The 20,918-nt window shown below is 38.3% G+C and overlaps 1 protein-coding gene across 9 annotated transcripts in view; it reads right to left on the minus strand.

Annotated features, from left to right (window-relative positions):
* Window positions 1-1,887: 1,887 nt before the first annotated feature.
* Window positions 1,888-20,918, minus strand: part of BAG4 (BAG cochaperone 4) — a 55,970-nt gene continuing 36,939 nt past the window's right edge. For all 9 annotated transcript variants that reach the window (XM_042934848.1, XM_042934853.1, XM_042934852.1 and 6 more), the window contains 4 exons: window positions 17,362-17,466; window positions 6,603-6,857; window positions 5,895-6,149; window positions 1,888-5,166 (listed from right to left, as the gene is read on the minus strand). In XM_042934848.1, the coding sequence (XP_042790782.1) occupies window positions 4,681-5,166; window positions 5,895-6,149; window positions 6,603-6,857; window positions 17,362-17,466 (1,101 nt within the window). In that variant the 3' untranslated portion in view covers window positions 1,888-4,680. The remainder of the gene's footprint in view (window positions 5,167-5,894; window positions 6,150-6,602; window positions 6,858-17,361; window positions 17,467-20,918) is intronic.

Here is a 20,918-nt window from a genome sequence, read left to right on the forward strand (position 1 = left end):
GAGAAGATATTTGCAAATGAGATATCAGATAAAGGGTTAATATCCAAAATCTATGAAGAACTCATCAAACTCAACACCCCCCCCCCCCAAAAAAAAAAACCCCAGTGAAGAAATGGGTAAAAGACATGAACAGACACTTTTCCAAAGAAGACATCTGGATGGCTAACAGACATGAAGAAATGATCAATATCACTCATCATCGGGGAAATACAAGTAAAAACCACAGAGATACCACCTGTCAGATGGCTAAAATTAACAACTCAGGCAACAACAGATGTTGGCAAGGATGTGGAGAAAGAGGAACCTTTTTGCACTGCTGGTGGGAATGTAAACTGGTGCAGCCACTCTGGAAAACAGTATGGAAGTTCTTCAAAAAATTAAAAGAGCTACCCTACAACCCAACAATTGCACTACCAGGTATTTACCCAAGGATATAGGAGTGCTGTTCCGAAGGGGCACATGCACCCCAATGTTTACATAGCAGCATTATCGACAACAGCCAAAGTATGAAAAGAGTCCAAATGTCCAGTGACTGATGAACAGATAAAGAAGATGTGGTATATAGGGGCATCTGGGTGGCTCAGTCGGTTGAGTGTCCGACTTCAGCTCAGGTCATGATCTCACGGTTCTTGAGTTCAAGCCCTGCGTCAGGCTCTGTGCTGACAGCTTGCCTGGAGCCTGCTTCAGATTCTGTGTCTCCCTCTCTCTGCTCCTCCCCTGCTCTCTCTCTCTCTCTCTCTCTCAAATACATTAACATTAAAAAAAAATTTTTTTAAAGAAGATGAGGTGTATATATCTACAATGGAATATTACTTGGCAATTAAAAAGAATGAAATCTTGCCATTTGCAACAATGTGGATGGAACTAGAGGGTATCATGCTAAGTGAAATTAGAGAAAGACAAATATATGACTTCACTCATATGTGGAATTTAAGATACAAAACAGATGAACATAAAGGAAGGGAAGCAAAAATAATATAAAAACAGGAAGAGACAAACCATAAGAGACACTTAAATACTGAGAACACACTGAGGGTTACTGGAGGGGTTTTGGGTGGAGGGATGAGCTAAACAGGCAAGGGGCATTAAGGAGGAAACTTGCTGGAATGAGTACTGGGTGTTACACGTAAGTTATGAATCACTAAATCCTATTCCTGAAATCATTATTACACTACATGTTAACTAACTTAGATGTAACTTAAAAAAAAAATAATTAGAAAAAAAGTTGTTGCTTTTGTAAAAGAAAACACAGGACTGGGAGCAGAAGCATGGTCCTTGTCACAGAATTGACTCTTTAACCTTATAACCTCCATAGAATTATTTGAGTCTTTAAAACTCAACTTTTTAAAAACGAAAAAAAAAAAAAAGATGAAAAAGAAAAAATTCCAGTCATCAACTACCCATCTCCCAAAAAATGCCTGGGTGGTTCAATTGGTTAAGCATCCAACTGCAGCTCAGGTCATGAGCTCATGGTTCTTGGGTTTGAGCCCCACACTGAGCTCCACACTGATACTCTGGAGCCTGCTTGGGATTCTCTCTCTTGCCTCTCTCTGCCCCTTCCCCACCCATGCTTTCTCTCTCTCTCAAAATAAATAAATAAAACTAAAAAACAAAACAAAAAAACAAAAACCTTTTGTAAATGCCAATTTAATCTATATTCAACTTTTTAAAAAATCTTCCTACCATTAATAGAATTATAGTAACCACTACAGAACTGTTTTTAAAACCCTATTTTTTAAAGCATTTAGAAGAATTCCACACCAACAAAGTAGAAACAAGCATAACCCACCATACCAGATACTTCATTAGGGCATATCTGTCTAAATATTTATATTGGCATTTACATTTGAAACATTAGTGGCTTATTATAAAGAAGACATAGCTGTGTTTAACATGCCAGGTCTTGGTAACTTTATTCAAGCTTTTGACAAAAACTACCCCCAAAGTAATATAAATTTAGAGACTTCTAGAAAGTCCAGATGTGAAATTCCAAGACAATTTTGAATTTAGTCTGGAGTCGATACTGAGTCAAATACTGAACCAAACCCACAAATCATAAATACTATTTTCCTTCTTAAGTTCATTATATTTTCTCAAGCAGGTTACCAATTTAGCTTTCCTTTCTTTGATATTGGTATTTGGAATCATTTTAACACGGTTTACATCTTCAAGTTCTTAATTTGTACTTATCTTGAATATCTTACTATAATTAAAAATATAAATCCGAATGTGATAACCCTTCCTTACATAAGAATGCCAATTAATAAATGTAGAAGAAATGAGAGAAATAGAAAGTCACCATTAGAACACCACAGTAGTAACTTACACAAGCAAGATCTGGCAATGGATGCGAAAATGAGTGGGCAATAGTTTAAGCAGAAACAGGACATTTGCATAGTCTCAAAGTAGCTCCAGCAAATAGTCATTACAAAGAAAAACATAGTAATTTTACTATGTCTGCTAGTAGAGAATCCTAGCAGACACCACCTCAGTGATTAAGGTTAACAACACCAGAAATACATTATGACATCAGATGTCATGATACACTGTCACAGATTGGAAGACACTATGTAGACATGACAACTAAGTGCAAGGTGGGATCCTGCACCGGATCTTGGAACAGTAAAAGGACATCACTGAAAAGACCAAGAAAATCTCTACTTTTTAAACTCTCTACTTTTGTTAACAGTATTGTATCAAGGCTAATTTCTTAATTTGACAAATGTTCCATAGTTGTATAAGATGTTAACATAAGGGAAAGTTCAATGAAGATGCACATAAACTACTCATTTTACAACTCTTCAGGAGGTCTAAAATTATCTCAAAATTAAAAAAAAAATCTGTTAAAAAACATACACACATACGTATGTGCATAATGTGTGTATGTGTATGTATAAAAATCAAAACTTTGTGGAAATTGGTATCTTGGGCCCTCACTTAAATAGTTAATAGTATTCTCTCCTGAATGCCACTGTCTCATTGGTTTCCTTTAAATTGGCTTTAAGGTTCTCCCCCTTCTAAATTTTTAGTATCAAGTACAATTTTCTAATTTTCATAGAAAGCCTTTTTTTAACATTCTTACCTTAGGCCAAAAATAAAAATCCTAGAATAAAACTATCACCATATTATCTCATAAAATCATTCATCCCATCCATCAGACCCAGCCAACATCTTTACTCCATTTCTTCTCATCATACGTTTGTTTGGCTTTGTTTAAAAGGAGAGGAGATGGCGGATATATTTATTAGCACTAATAGGCCTGATAGTCTAGAAAAAAGTTATCACTTGGATATCTTATTAAGAAACAGCTGTTTTTCCAATCACAGATACTGTATACTAGAACTCACTTCTGATAGAAAAAGTAAGTCATTTACCTAAGTCTCTTCCATACCATAGCATGAAGCTACCCAAGCAAGCCCAGCTAAGACCCTTTCAATATCACTTTCTTAACTCTGTCTCTGAAATGACTGTTATTAATGGTAATAAACATCTTTTTTATAAAACAATTTACTCTAAGGAAATAAAGGTAAACATCAAATATGCCTTTAAAAGAAAATTTCCCACTCTAGCTATGGCTGATTCATTCCCTGAGCATGAATCCTTTTATCCTTACTGTTTTTGACTATCAACTGAGGTGAAATCTGCCCACAGGGATCTTGATGGTGAACCTAGTATTTTAGATGGAGAAGCACATTTCCAGATGGTCACATTTATTACTTTTGCAGTTATTTCTACTCACTGTGGCATTTAATTTTTCATCCCTACCTATCAAAATGCTCTACATGGAAGCAGCAGTAGTGAAAAGACGATGGGGGGGGGGGCAGGAGGGGATTAAGGAAATTTTAAGGTGGATCTTTATCCAAATATAATAAAAAAGCAAAAAAGAAAATGGCCACAAACATCTCATTCCTATGCCCTGCCATCTCCCAATTCGCCTTCCACTATTAACATGAAAAGTAGGAGTGGTAAAACTCAACCCTAAAGATCTATACAAAAAAGGAGACAAGATACCTCAGGAACTCAATACACATTGCAATATGTTCAAGTGGTGCAAAGATAGAAATTCATTCAGAATTGCCATACTATCGGGCTACCAATATAGTCTCTTGAATAATTATATTAAACATATTACTACAAAACGTACCAAGTAGTAGAGAATAATACTATATTTATGAACTGCAAATAACAAAACAAAACAGAGGTCCAAGAAGGCTAAAGTCCAAGCTGTAATTTACACATGAAGTGTATGTTGAAAGCAGTCACAATGTACAAAAATGTGACAAGTAATCCAGATGTTTAAAAAAACAGAGCCTGTTTGCCTCAGATTATATCCAGTCTCATCTGGTAGGTTTTTGATAAGCCTGTTACATAAAGCATGTTTCCCTCCTGCTGATAAGAAGCAGCTTGTAGATATCCACAAATTTCTTAAGGAGTGAGTCTACTTGGCAATAATGGTAACTCCACAGTTTCCTATTACATTCATTGGTCTGAAAACTGAAAACAACTCATAACTAAAATGTTCTTTCAAGTCCTTTACCAGTTTTTCAAGTTTTAATCAAAGGAAAGTTGGAATGTATTGCTTCTTGTCACCAACAAGCATTTCAAAAAGAGGGTTAATTAACCAAAATCAAGAGTTCTTTGGTCAAGTTAGTAACAGGCTTCCCCTTTGTTCTAAGTCCTTCATAATCCTTTTTTTTCCAATTTTTCCAGTATGGCCTGGATTTTACAAACAGCCTCTTTCCTGGCCTGCCGGACAGAGTCCTGGCCCCCAGTCTCAACTGAATCCAGTTCCAAAAGTTCCTTAGTTAGCATTTCTTCCAGAAGCCAGTATGCTTTGTCTGTCTTTTTTCCTACGAATTCTTCTACTTCTTGCTCAAGATATTGGACCTTCTCCAGCACATGTATGATTTTTTTAATACTTGGGGGAGTACCTTCATCTGAAGATAGACACTCTTCAGGAAGATTATCACTTTGATCTTGATTGCTGGGGTGTTCATTGGTGGCATTACCATACAGCTGAGGCTCAGCACTGTACTGGACTTGGGAATCCAAAAGATCTGAATTATCATTGTTCATTGTTCCCGAGGACTCGTACTGATGGACATTGCAAGGAAAGTTGTGCCGGTTCATGCCTTGATCTGATTGGCTATAGGTGTAGGAGGAGTCCTTGGAGTGGGAGAGCAAAGAGGGGAAAAGAGCTGTTTTAATGGCAATCCATCAACATCAGAGTGGTTAGCCAACATCTTTCACCAGACCGTGAAGGTACATGAAAAGAGTCCCCACTAAAAAAACTAGGCATCCCTCCTTAACAATTTGAGGAAAACACAACCCTAAAAAGACAAAAGGAGTGCTCTGTCCAGTAAAAGGCAGAGAATTCCTGAGTATAATGAATCTACCCTGAAGTGTTCATCATCACGAACACCTCACAATCGCTCCTTTCCACCTCACAATCCACCCAGTGACTTAATAAATAGGAATTAGATAGTCTTCCTCTGAAGAGTTAAAACCTAAGACAGACCTTAAAAAGGAATGTAGCCACAGACAAATGATGTTTATGTCTGTGGCTTATATAATTTCACATTGATATCGTCTTCTGTGTACTGACTGAGGTAATAAAATGCAATCTTTGATTTTGTTTAACATTCAGATAGCATTACAACAAACAGTAAATGAGCGTTTTTCTGTCTTTTACAAAAAAGATGCGAACCTATAACTGCTCTAAAAAATAAAGTGTATTAAAAAAAAGAGGAAGAAACTGGGCTAAAGCTATAGGTAGTAATCACCAACTTTTTGCAATTAGTCCCCATTTAATACACACCAACGCAGGAAAGTTTCATGTTGTGCCTTTTCAATTACCCAAACATGAAAAGAACAATGTTTAGAAGGCCTCCTACCTTGGGCTGCTGGGGTGGTGGTGAGTGAGGGGACTGAGGAGAGCTGCTGCTGGGCCATGATGAAGTACTCTCACTCATGTAGAGATTCCCAGGTGGTGCTGAGGGCGCAGCTGAAGGCCAGGGGTAACGGGTTCCCATTCCATAAGCACCAGGAGAAGCCCATGAGTCCTCCTGTTGTCGTACATTTGGTCCTGGTTGTGGAACACTACGATTACCATCCCCATAAGGATAATGGGGCAGGGTCATTCCAGGGTTCTAGATTGAAAGGAAGGAAATATGCTGGTCACTGCTAAAAACAAAAACAAAAACAAAAACAAAAAAACCTGAACGAAGTAATGAAAATAACTCTAGTATCAACAGATTGAGATGCTTCCTCTCTCCTTAACAGATGTACTTTGGCTGCTACCAGGCTAAGTGGTAGCATCTCTAATCAGTTGCAGTCATTTCTTCACGCCCAAAAAAAGCTTCATTCTGAAGATACCAGGGGCAGATTTAGAGACAATCAAACTCAGAAGGTAGAAGGCTTAAAATTCAATGGCTAAATTATAGCATAAATCTGTCCCAAGATACGAGAAATAAGTGGACCCATATGCTATAAGGAATAACAAATTAAGATGTATCAGAACTCCCCTTGAAGGGACAGAGAAACAAACATGGTATCACTCATAGAATATTAAACAAATAAAAACCCAACAGATAACTGCTCACCTGTGAAGCAGGATATCCTGGAACATGCCCCCGAAGAGAGGGTGCTTCGGTCTGGCAGTCCTGCTGAGGATACAGCCAACGAGAGACTGGGGCTGGGCTGTTGCCAGGTGAACGGTAAGTGCTTGGAACCTCTGGAGAGTAACTGGTCTGAGTATATCCAGGTGTGTAATAAGCCCCAGAGTAGGATGCAGTATTCGCCCCAGGGCCAGGAGGGTATGGTGGACCATATGCTCCATTTGTATAAGAATTCAAACTCTGTAAAAGAAAGAAAAAAAAAATGACTGAGTAGAAGAACTGAAGTGCCCTGACCTAATACCCAACTTTGAAAAGTTTGGGAAGGGACAAAGGTCAGTAACTAATGAAAATATGAACTGCCTAAGCAATCTGTGAAGCATTCTTTCTCTCATGTATTATGGCCATATACCATATATTAAACTCAGATTATCACTGTAGAGTCTGTGTTGTAGCAATGACAGGGTATATTGTGATGAATGAGGAAGTGAAGGCCTCAGGGCTGTGCTTCCCAAACACTTCCGTAAGTATACCTAACAATTACAACTGACAGTGGAGAACCTGTGCCTGCCACCTAGAGAGGGGTCCTGGGAGACCTAAGGTAATGGCTAGTCACAGAAAAAAATAACCAGGGTACAACTAAAAGAGAAGACTAGAGGAGCACCTGGGTGGCTTAGTCGGCTAAGCATCCGACTTCAGCTCAGGTCATGATCTCACAGTTTGTGGGTTCAAGCCCCACATCAGGCTCTCTGCTGACAGCTTGGAGCCTGGAGCCTGCTTCAGATTCTGTGTCTCCCTCTCTCTCTGACTCTCCCCCACTCATGCTATGTCTGTCTGTCTGTGTCTGTCTCTCTTTTAAAAATAAACATTAAAGCAGGGCGCCTGGGTGGCTCAGTCAGTTAAGCGTCCAACTTTGGCTCAGGTCATGATCTCGTGGTTCGTGAGTTCAAGCCCCACATCAGGCTCTCTGCTGACAGCTCAGAGCCTGGAGCCTGCTTCAGATTCTGTGTCTCCGTCGCTCTCTGCCCCTCCTCCACTTGCACTGTCTCTTGCTGTCTCCAAAATAAATAAACATTAAAAAAAATAAAAGTAAACATTAAAAAAAAGAAGAGAAGACTAGAGAGACCAAGCTCTGCCACAGGCTTTGTGTTTAATCTCTCTGAGCTTTTCTCTACCAGAAAAATGGAAATCATAAACTTACCTGGTAGGACTACTGTGAAAATTAAATGAGCTGATATATATAAATGCTTAGCACAGGGTCTGGCACTCGGTATGCTCAATAGATAGTAATTATTTATAATATCATTGTTGTTATTACTATTATGGCAATATCAAGAAATGAACCCAGATCTGAAAAGTACAAAGCCCATGAAAAGCCCACGTTCTTTGTACTATCCCACTCTGCTTCCCAAGTAAATAACAACAGGCTGCAATGAACTATTGGGACCTCACCAAAAAAGAAAAGGCTTCTGCACAGTGAAGGAAACAATCAGCAAAACTAAAAGGCAGCCGACAGAATGGGAGAAGATATTTGCAAATGACGTATCAGATAAAGGGTTAGTATCCAAAATCTATGAAGAATTTATCAAACTCAACACCCAAAAAATAATCCAGTGAAGAAATGAGCAAAAGACATGAATAGACACTTCTCAAAGGAGACATCCAGATGGCCAACCGACACATGAAAAAATGCTCAACATCACTCATCATTAGAGATACAAAGCAAAACCATAATGAGATACCACCTCACACCTGTCAGAATGGCTAACGTTAACAACTCAGGCAACAACAGATGTTGGCGAGGATGCGGAGAAAGAGGATCTCTTTTGCACTGATGGTGGGAATGCAAGCTGGTGCAGCCACTCTGGAAAACAGTATGGAGGTTCCTCAAAATATTAAAAATAGAACTACCCTATGACCCAGCAATTACACTACTAGGTATTTATCCAAGGGATACAGGTATGCTGTTTTGAAGGGGTACAAGCACCCCAATGTTTATAGCAGCACTATTAACAATAGCCAAAGTATGAAAAGAGCCCAAATGTCCATCGATGGATGAATGGATAAAGATGATGTGGGGGGTGTGTGTGTGTGCACGCACACACACACACACACACACACACACACATACACACAATGGAGTATATTCAGCAATCAAAAAGAGAAATCTTGCCATTTGCAACTACACCGGTGGAACTGGAGGGTATTATGCTAAGTGAAATAACTCAGAGAAAGACAAATATATGACTTCACTCATGTGAGGAATTTAAGATACAAAACAGGGAACATAAGGGAAGGGAAGGGAAGCAAAAATAATATAAAAACAGGGAGGGGCACAAAACATAAAAGACTCTGAAATATAGAGAACAAACAGATGGCTTCCGGAGGGGTTGTGGGGGGGGGGGGGGGGGGGAAGGGAGATGGTCTAAATGGGTAAGGGGCATTAAGGAGTCTACTCCTGAAATCATTGTTGCACCACATGGTACTAACTTGGATGTAAATTAAACAATAAATAAATTATAAAAAATAAAATGTTTAAAAAAAAGACTATAGGGGCAAATTCCTCATGTGTTGCTGTCATTTTTTTTTAAGATTTTATTTTTAAGTAATCTCTACACCCAATGTGGGGCTCAAACTCAGAACCTCAAGATCAAGAGTCTCACGCACTGCTGACTGAGCCAGTCAGGCGCCCTGTTCACTATAGTTTTAAATCACCCATCCACACTACTATTGGCACCCAGAATCCTAGGTTAGATATCCAAATGAATTACAGCCAAACTTTACATTTAAATGACTATCTTAATGTTTCAATTAACTTCTGCTTCATCTTTTTTAAATGATAAAAACACGGAATCAAGTTTTCCAGTACTTGTCTAAGACTACATAATCTTTTCCACTTCGGGTAGAAAAACAAGCAAAGAATCCTATGATGTTAACCAGACTTACTGTGGTGATCATTATTCAATGTATGCAAATATTGAATCATTATGTTGTACATCTAGAACGAATACAATGTTACATGTTAATTACACCTCAGTTAAAAAAAAAAAAAAAGACAGCTGGGGCGCCTGGGTGGCTGTCGGTTAAGCGTCTGACTTTGGCTCAGGTCATGATCTAACCATTTGTGAGTTTGAGCCCAGCATTGGGCTCTGTGCTGACAGCTCAGAGCCTGGAACCTGCTTCAGATTCTGTGTCTCCCTCTCTCTCTGCCCGTCCCCTGCTCATGCTCTGTCTCTGTCTCAAAAATAAAGAAAACATTAAAAAATTTTTTTTAAAAAGACAGCTGCTAATAACCGAAAAAATAATAGTCAAATTTGATTTCTAGTCTAACACATCAAAAAATGAGATGGATCGGGACATCTGGGTCGTTCAGTCAGTTAAGCACCCAACTCGATTTTGGCTCAGGTCATCATCTCACAGTTTATGAGTTCAAGCCCCACATCTGCGCTGATAGTGCATAGCATACTTGGGATTCTCTCTCTCTCCCTGCCTCTCTGTCCCTCCCCAGCTTGTGCTTGCGGCTCTCCGTCTCTCAAAATAATTCTTTTTTAAAATGAGATGGATCAAAGTGGCAGGACAATCATAATTCTGTAGAAAATAAACTCTTAGCTATATTTTTATGGCAAGAGGATAAAAGACAGGGTGTTATCACCACATGGCCAAAAAATTCCATGCAAGGACAGGTGCTTGGAAGATCCAGCAAGGCATTCCCTAACCAGAGGGATGACTGAACCACCCCTTGTTAAAGCCACTGGAGGGCTGTTAAGATCTTCCACCTAGATGTGCCTAAAAATAGAATCCTTAATATAATGTATGCTGTTAGAAACTTGATAAAACATCATGTGGCTTTTTGTACTATTATTCAACTTCTAGAAATTCTTCCTAAGGAGAAGATTCAACTACAGAAAAAGTTATAGGCATGAATTTGTTCAACACAGCATTATTTATAATCACACAAAACTGTAAACAACCTAAATTTCCTCTAATAATGGAATGATTAAGTACATTACAGGCTATTCATTGAGGGAATTTTATTGTCTTAAAATTCACTGTTAGACTGACCAGACATTTAATGATATTAAAGAATTATTTTTAGTTTTTTTAAGTTTTAAAAATGACATTGTTATGTTTTTAAATCTTCTTTACATTTTAAAGATATATACTTAAGTATTTACAAGTGAAATAATATGGTGTCCAGAATTTACTTCAAAATAACTCAAAGATACAGATGAAACAAGAAGTCTGTGCACTGATATTTACTGAAGCTAAGATGAGTACATAGGAGATTATTGGGCTACTGTCATTGCTTTTGATTATGTTTGAAAATTTCCTTAATGTTAAAAAAAAAACCTTCACCTCTTATTTTACCCTGTAACATGCAGAGTACATATGATAAATGAAAAGCCATACAAAAAAGTTTATATACAATAAGTTTAAAGCTGTGTAAACATAACAGGAAAAATGCAAAACAAATTTACCAAAATATAGATCTTTTAGGATGGCAAAATTAGTATTTTCCTCCTTTTCTTTATTTCCCAAATATTTAGTAATAAAGTTGTATTACTTTTGTAGCAAAAAAAAAAAAAAAAATTTATGCTATTACAAATGTCGTGAAATCCCAAGTGTGTCTAGAATCCAGCGGGCTGCCAGGACCAGAGCAACTTCATCAGTGTCCAAGTAGACTATTTTACTGAAGGGAAACTTGTGTCTAAGGAAAAGAAGTTACAATTCGAAAACTGTCAGCTGATACGGCAACAGATAAAATCTGAAAGAGAAACTATAAGAATTAAGTAAAATCTTTGACAGTTATTAAATTTCTGTAAAAGTCTCATTCTGGCTTCCAGAAGAAATCAAGAGACTGGATGGGGCGCCTGGGTGGCGCCGTCGGTTAAGCGTCCGACTTCAGCCAGGTCACGATCTCGCGGTCCGTGAGTTCGAGCCCCGCGTCAGGCTCTGGGCTGATGGCTCGGAGCCTGGAGCCTGTTTCCGATTCTGTGTCTCCCTCTCTCTCTGCCCCTCCCCCATTCATGCTCTGTCTCTCTCTGTCCCAAAAATAAATAAAAAAACGTTGAAAAAAAGAAATATTAAAAAAATAAAAAAATAAATAAATAAATAAAAAAAAAAGAGACTGGAAACTCAGAAATCCCAGCTGCTACTCTTGTTCTAGATGTAAATATAGATATTACCTAGCATTCAAAAGTCAAACTAACATCACATCATCTGGTGTCTCCTTGCAAGCTAACAATCACCCATATGAATACTTCTTCCAACAGTCAATTTCACAGTTGATGGACTGTTGTATAGATGTAGAATCCAAAGAGGAGAAAAGTGGTCAAGTCTCTCACACGGACAGCGATACACTGTTCGGCGGATTCCCTTTCCATTCTACAGCAAACAGACCCAATCCAAGCAAAAACAGATTACCTTTCAGCAACACAGTTCCTCCTATTGTGCTTCTCTTGAAAAACATGGAAAGTTTCACCACAAAAGTGCTCCAAGAGTCATAATCTTCAGCAGTCGACATCAACTTGAATTTCTCTAATACTCATTTTTGGAACTAACAAATCTATGATCATCCACAGGTTGCTTCCTCTATTTATAGAACTTTTCCAATTTTTGTCTCACAGGAGCTCCTGACCAGTTTTTAATAGGCTGTAGTTTACAACCTAGTTATCCTTCAAATTAAATGAAATTTCTGACCAGTGTCTTTCTGTATCATGGTTTCTCAATTCAGAACCCTATCAAAGGACTTCAGCATTTTTTGTTAGAACTTTGCCAGCTCCTCAAAGTGTTAAACACAGCAGAACTACCTACCGCGTGACCCAGTAGCTCCACTCCTACATATATAACCAACAGAAAAGACATACGTCCACATAAAAATTAGCAAACAAATGTTTATAACAGCATTATTCATAACAGCCAAAAAGTGAAAAAGACTCAAATTTCTATCAACTGATAAATGGATAAAATAAATGTGGTATATCCATGGAATGGATAGTACTTGGCCACAGACAGGAACAAAGTATCAATACATTGTCACAACATGGATGAACATTATGCTAAAAGAAAAAAGCCAGTCACAAGATATCAAATGTGATATGATTCCTGGGGTGCCTGGGTGGCTCAGTCTGTTGAGCATCTGACTCTTGATTTCAGCTCAGGTCATGATCTCACAGTTCGTGGGATCAAGCCCCATGTTGGGCTCCATACTCACAGCACAGAGCCTACTTGAGATTTTCTCTCTCCCTCTCTCTCTGCCCTTCCCCTACTTATGGTCCCTCTGTCTCTCAAATTAATAAACATTTAAGAATATATGTTATATGATTCAGTTTAATGACATGTCCAGAATAGGCAAATCCATAGAGATAACAAGTATACTAAAAGTTGCCAGGTGCTAGGGGGAGAGAAGAATGGGGTGATAGGTACACAGTTTCTAACTGGACTGATAAAAATATTCTAGAATAGATAGTGATGACAGTCGCACAATCTTGTGAGTAGACTAACAACAACTGAATTGTACATTTAAAGGGTGAATTTTATGATATATGGCCAAACCATAAGCGTATCACATTAAGCAATAACAATGTGTGCCTCTCAATTTCAGTCACACGAATGCAGATGACAGAAGTAAAATACAAGTCTGTGATAAGTGGTAACATGGTTTTGGGGCGCCTGGGTGGCTCCGCCGGTTGAGTGTCCGACTTCAGCTTAGGTCATGATCTTGCAGTTTGTGAGTTCGGGCCCTGCATCTGGCTCTGTGCTGACAGCTCAGAGCCTGAAGCCTGCTTTGGATTCTGTGTCTCCCTCTCTCTACCCCTCCCCCACTCATGCTCTGTCTCTGTCTCTCAAAAATGAATAAACATTAAAAAAAAATTAAGTAGTAACATGGTTTTTTCTTTATTTTGTGTTCCATGATCTCCTACAACCTTATCCTAAAGTTGATTTACACATAATCATTATGAAAAATCAATTGCTTTTAGATTTTCTTTAAGTAAAATAAGCAAATCTTGCTCTAACTTCAATGAATTCTTCTGGCTCAAAATCAATCTTAAAGGATTATATAACCAAATTGATGAGAAAAAAAGGGAACATGATTCTTTTTTTATTTTATTTTAAATGTTTTTTATTTATTTTTGAAGGAGAGAGAGAGAGAGAGAGAGAGACAGAGGATGAGTGGGGGAGGAGCAGCGAGAGAGGGAGACACAGAATCCAAAGCAGGCTCCAGGCTCTGAGCTGTCAGCACAGAGTCCGATGCGGGGCTGGAACTGACAAACGGCGAGATCATGACCTGAGCCGAAGTCGGACACTTAACCGACTGAGCCACCCAGCCACCCCAGGAACATGATTCTTTTAATGAATTAATTATTCAGCCCCATAAAGAAACTTCTTTTCATTATTTCAGCCTCCGTATCACCAGTAAGTCAGAACAGAATTGAACATATTATTTGACTATTTGAAATCTATCATAAGAATTATATTAATGTTTTATGGTGATCTGAAAATTTAATTCTGCAGAGAATATCAGTTTACAGAGAATTCTGACCTGGATCTAAAATTCAGATCCTTTGAAAGCTGCTAAAATGCAACTGCTTTAAATTTGTATATACTACAGTCTTATTTTTAAAAAAAGTATTTGCATATGCAAAGATGGTACCTCAATAGAAAAAAAAAATGTGACAATTATTGCTTTATTACGGTTGGCAGATTATGGGTGACTAACTTTTTAAACATTTCCTCATTTCCACAATGATACAACCATGGTGAAAAGTAATTTGGCTATATTTAATAAGCATATATACCAAACCCCAACAATTCCATACTCCAGGAAAGTTCCTTCCTCAAATGTATCCAATAGAAAAATGGAAAGCAATGTTGAGTAAAAAAGCAAGCTGCAGGAGAATGCTAGTATGAAACCACTGATATCAAGTTTAAAAACAAGTTAAATAATATTATATAAATGTGTATACAAGTAGTACAAGCACAAAAACACATATGAGATCAAAATATAACTTCAGGAAATAGAAAGAAGTGTTATATGTGACTTCAACTGGGTTTACTTTACCCCCCCCCTTTAAAAATCTGAAACAAATGTGGCAAACTTAAAAATTGACAAAGCTTGGGGCGCCTGGATGGCTCAGTCAGTTACACGTCCGACTTCCACTCAGGTCATTATCTAACGGTTCATGAGTTTGAGCCCAGCAATGGGCTCTGTGCGGAAAGCTCAGAGCCTGGAGCCTGCTTCAGATTCTGTGTCTCCCTCTCTCTCTGACCTTCCGTAGCTCACACTCTGACTCTCTCTCTCTCTCAAAAATAAACATTTAATAAATAAATAAACAGTAAAAATTTTTTAATTAAAAAAATTTGACAAAGCTAGGTGCTGGATAAAAAGATGTACGGGGGCACCTGGATGGCTCAGTCAGCTAAGCATCCAACTTCGGCTCAGGTCATGATCTCACAGTTCCTGAGTTTGAGCCCTGCATTGGTGCAGACCTTGCTTCAGATCCTTTGTCTCCCTCTCTCTCTTTCCCTCCCTTGCTCTCTCTCTCTCGCTCTCAAAAATAAATCAACATTAAAAAAAGATGTACATATTTTCTGTATTTTTTCAGTTACTTGAAATATTTAAAATTAAATATTTGTCCTAAGAGGTCAGTTTTTTTTGACATCAAAAGCAAAGGCAACAAAAATAAAGGTAAACAAGTGGGACTACATCAAACTAAAAAGCTTCTCCATGGCAAAGGAAACCACCAACAGAATGAAAAGGCAACCTACTAAATGGAAGAAAATATTTTCAAATCATGTATTTGATAAGGAGTTAATAACTAATATATATATATATATAAGAACTCATAAAACTCAATAGCAAAAAAACAAACAATCCAATTAGAATATAGGCAGACAACCTGAATACTTTCCCAAAGAAGACATACAGGTACATGAAAGGTGCTCAACATCACTAATCACCAGGGAAATACAAATCAAAACCACAATGAGATATCACCTCACACCTGTTAAAATGGCTATTCTCAAGACAATAATAAGTGCTGGTGAGGATATGGAGAAAAGGGAACCCTTGTGCACTGTTGGTTGGGAATGTGAATTGGTATAGCCACTATGGAAAGAAAACAGCTTGGAGATTCCTTGAAAAATTAAAAATAGAGTGACCCAGTAATGCCCCTATTTGCAATATATCCAAAGGAAACAAAAAAACTAACTCAAAAAGATATCTGAATCCCCATGTTCATTGCAGTATTACTTACAATAGCCAAGACATGGAAGCAACCTAAGTGTCTACTGATGGATGAATAAAGAAAATGTGGTGTATACAAAAACAATTTACTATTACCCAGCCATAAAAAAGGAGGAAATGTTGCCATCTGTGACAACACAGATGGAAATAAGTCAGACAGAGAAAGACAAACACTGTATGATCACATTTACATATGCAATCTTAAAAAAAAAAATTCGGGGCGCCTGGGTGGCTCAGTTGGTTGAGTGTCCAACTTCAGCTCAGGTCATGATCTTGTGGTTCATGAGTTTGAGCCCCGCGTGGGACTCTGTGCTGACAGCTCACAGGGTGGAGCCTGCTTCAGATTCTGTGTCTCCCTCTCTCTATGCTCCTCCCCTGCTCACACCCTGTCTCTCTCTCAAGAATAAATAAAGATTAAAAAAAATTTTTTAATAAAAAATAAAAATTCCTAAATTCAGATAACAGACATGGTTGCTAGAGGTGGGGCCAGGGATGCAAATGACTGAAGGGGGTCAAAAGGTACAAACTTCCAACTTCCAGCTATAAAATAAGCAAGTCATGAGTAAGTAAGATACAGCATGGTGACTATAGTTAATACTGTATTGCATATTTGAAAGCTGTCAACAGAATAAATCTTAAAAGTTTTCATCAGGGGCACCTGGGTGGCTCAGTCAGTTAAGCTTCTGACTTCGCTCAGGTCATGGTTTGTGGATTTGAGCCCTGCGTCTGGCTCTGTGCTGACAGCTCAGAGCCTAGAGCTGCTTTGGGATTCTGTGTCCCCCTCTGTCTCTGCCTCTCCCCTGCTTACATTCTGTTTTTCTCTGTCTCAAAAAAAAAAAAAAAAAGACATTAAAAAAAAAAAGTTCTTGGGGGGCTTGGGGGGCTCAGTCAGTTAAGCATGTGACTTGATTTCATCTCAGGTCATGATCTCCCGCAGTTCGTGAGTTCAAGGTCCACATGCAGCTCTGGGCTGACAGCTCGGAGCCTGGAGCCTGCTTCAGATCCTGTGCCTCCCTCTCTCTCTGCCCCTCCCCTGCTTGCACTCTGTCTCTGTCTCAAAAATAAATAAACATTAAAAAATTTTTTTAAAGTTCTCATCAGAAGAAAAAATTTGTAACTATATGTGGTGATAGATGTTAACTAGATTTAATTGTGGTGATCATTTCACAATAGACACAAATATCAAATCATTACAGTATATACCTGAAACTAATATGGTATTACATGTCAATTATATTTCAAAAAAAAAGTCAAACTTAGAAAAATAAGTACATTTTATGTTTATTGTTTCCAGGTCCTAAGAAATAATCTATTACGCTTCAAACTACTTTTGCTAAGGGTAATATTTGCCCAGATATTTCTTCATCTCTGAGACAAAAACATGAAGACAGAGTCCATTAAGTAACAAAAACCCACACATCATTATTATGAAATCTCACATGTTTTGAAAATCAGTATATTAAGAAAAAATTCAGAAAGTCTGGCAATTTTAGACCATACCTGGCCTTGCATTTCCGGTCTTACAGGATATGTACTTGGGTATGGAGCCCTAGGTCGTGCAGAATTCCAATAGTTAGAATTGTAGCTAGGATATGGTGGCTGGTCCTAAGGAGGGAAAAAAAAGTCACCTTTAATAATATTCTTACATCATATTGAAAAGTTGATAGAGGCAAGTATAATTATCAAAAAAAAAAAAAAAAAAAGGCAATAGAACCCTACTATAAAATGGGGCACCTGCATGGCTCAGTTGGTTCAACATTCGACTCTTGGTTTCAGCTCAGGTCATGATCTCAGGGTTCTCACAGTTCATGAGTTCAAGCCCTGCATGGGACTCCATACTGTGTAGGGCTCCATGCTGACAGCATAGAATCTGCTTGGGATTCTCTCTCCCTACTCCTCCCCAGTTGCACATGGACTCTCTCTCTCTCCCAAAATGAATAATCAAAAAAAAAAAAAAAAACAAAAAACTCTATTAGTTACAAACAGAGAGGGAGAGAGGCAAACCGTAAGAGACTCTTAAATACAGAGAACAAACTGAGGGTTGCTGGAGGGGTGAGGGACAGGGGAAAATGGGTGATGAGCATTGAGGAGGGCACTTGTTGGGATGAGCCCTGGGTATTGTATGTAAGCGATGAATCACGGGAATCTACCCCCAAAACCAAGAGCACACTGTACACACTGTATGTTAGCCAATTTGACAATAAACTATATTTAAAAAATAAAAAAATCAATAAAAAATAAAAAGAGAACTTTACTATAAAATCACTCATTATTAAATTGATGCTTGAAATATTATATTGTAAGTCACATGCCCTAGAAAAAGCAATTATTGACTATCTAGGTCTATTCTTATGCATTATGATACCAAATGACATATAAAGGAAATCTACTATGTTAAGATGATTATCAAAACCAGAGACCTAGATTCCTTTGTCCCTCTCCAATCACCAATCCTATCACTACCAATTTAATTAGCACAACAAGAATATAGTTCTTTGGCACTGTTAAGAATAGTATTTGCCCAGGGGCACTTGAATGGCTCAGTCAGTAAGCATCTGACTTCAGCTCAGGTCATGATCTCAGTTTGTGAGTTCAAGCACAGCAGTCAGGCTCTGTGCTGACAGCTCAGAGCCTGGAGCTCACTTCAGATTCTGTGTCTTCCTCGCTCTCTGCCCCTCCCCCATTCATGCTCTCTCACCTTCAAAAATAAACATAAAAAAAAATTGTTTTTAAAGAGTAATATTTGCCTATCTCAACAACTTTGAAGCTTGAAAATAGTACCACTAAACTTTACTTCAAACACAACTTCAATACTCGTTGGCCTGCCATACTAGTTTTTTCATATTTCTTTGCTTTCTGATATGGCTACACCTTCTGCTGGCAGTCTACAACTAACTCCAGCATCAGGAATTGATACAGAACAACTACCACTCCAAGAAGAAAATCTAGCTATGACATTAATCTCTACAGCTGTGCACTACAACTCAAAGAGTTAATGATTTGCAATAAGCCAATAAACTCCAAGAGACTAGATCAACTCAAAAAAATTTTAGAGTCTATTTAATGTATACACTTGTTCCTAGAAGTTATTTCCCTTTGAACTTTATAGTTTTAAGCTTAAACAAGATCTTCAAATTGTTTCACAAAGAAATTCACTGGCAGTTGTAATCAGAGTTTAATTGTCACCATCTTAGCTTAACTGCACTAATCAGTTTCATAATGCTTTGTTTTCAAAGCACGAAACTATTCCATAAGACATTATACAAGCTGGGCAAGTAGCATCTCCTTTACATAATGCAGAAATTAGAGAAGAGAAGATTTAAAAAAAAAGATCACAGGCATACTTCAGATCCTAACTACCAAATTTCTTAATCAGGCAGATGCCCCCAATTAATAATGCCCTCCCTTCCTTCCCCTGGTGAAAGGGTAAGCATTTGACTAACTGATTTCTCTCTACCAAGAACATGAATTGTGAGTAAAGATGAAAAGACAAGAGTTGAAGCTGACTCACCCCGGCAGTGGTGAACTAATCCCTAAATCTCCAGAACTAGGTTCCTCTAGCAGGAACCAGGTTCCTGTTCTCGCCTACTGACTCTCTGAGGTACCCGCATTTCCACTACTTCACACTCCTATCCCTCACCCTGCCCAGGTCCTCACTTCCTTCCTTCCTCAGCTTACCAACACCTAATCCTTTGCCACTGCTTCCCTCAGATACACTCACCCTGCAAAAAACCAGCCCTGTCTAAACCCAACTGTCCACTGACTTCGCATCTGCACTTCCTCTAAATACTGGTGGAGAAACACAAGCTCTGGTTTCACTTATTTAGAGGCCATAAATCTCAAGTAGAGACCACACTTCCTTAGAATGTTCATCTCACTCTCCAGAATAGTTCCACTCTTCTTGTTCCCTCAAATTCTAATATCCTCTTAGCCTGGGGTGCCTGGGTGGCTTAGTTGGTTGAGCCCTGACTTCAGCTCAGATCATGATCTCACAGTTCGTGAGATCTCACAGTTCGTGTGGGGTTTGAGCCCCACATCAAGCTCTCTGCTGACAGCTTGGAGTCTGGCACCTGCTTCAGATTCTATGTCTCCCTCCTTTCTGCCCCTCCCCTGCTCGTGCTCTGTCTCTGCTGTCAAAAATAAACATTAAAAAAAAAATCTACCAGTATCCTCTTAGCCCATCCCTCATTTTTCAACTGACTTTATCTCATATTTCACCTTAAAAAAAAAATAGGAAAAAGGAATCAGAAGTGCCATCTTCCTACTTAACTAAATTGAATGCACCCTATCTGCCATTGTCTTCCCAGAAAGCGTGAAGGAAGTGCCTCTGGTCCTATTAAAAGCCGATTCCTGGAGCTTCTGGGTGGCTAAGTCCATTAAGCATCCAACTCTTGATTTCAGCTCAGGTCAGGATCTCAGTTTGTGAGATTGGGGCCAAGCTCAGGCTCCATGCTCATGACACAGAGCCTGCTTGGGATTCTCTCCCACCCTCTCTGCTCACGCCCCACTCATGCTATTGTGCTCTCTTTCTTAAAATAAGTAAACATTAAAAAATAAATAAATTAAAAAACTAACAAATTGGATAACCACACACAAAAAATAATTCATTCAAGTAACTCCTGAACAGGTTTCTGAATGGATAGCCTCAGTGGTATACATTCTAAAGGCAAAATAAATACAAAGAAATATTAAACTTTATGTAGAATATTCTCAGTAGTGATATTAGCATTTTAATTTTTAAACTATTTGTGTGTATTTCAGAATAGAGGAAATAAATAGAACAATGGTATTGGGAACCAGTATTTTCACACTAGAAAAGAAAAATAATATATTAAATGGAGAAACATCAGAAGTATTGTATAGAGTGGATTTGAATTAGACGTACAAGTATAACTATATTCTAAAATGTAATTTAACACTTTTTTAAGTTTATTTATTTATTTTGGGGAGAGGGGAGTGGAGAAGAGAGGGAAGAAGAGAGAGAATCCCAAGCAGACTCCACACTCAGCGCTAAGCTCTATGCAGGGCTTGATCCCATGACCTCTGGATCATGACAT

Source organism: Panthera leo, chromosome B1 (genome assembly GCF_018350215.1).
Source record: "Panthera leo isolate Ple1 chromosome B1, P.leo_Ple1_pat1.1, whole genome shotgun sequence".
NCBI classification, from domain to species: Eukaryota; Metazoa; Chordata; class Mammalia; order Carnivora; family Felidae; genus Panthera; species Panthera leo.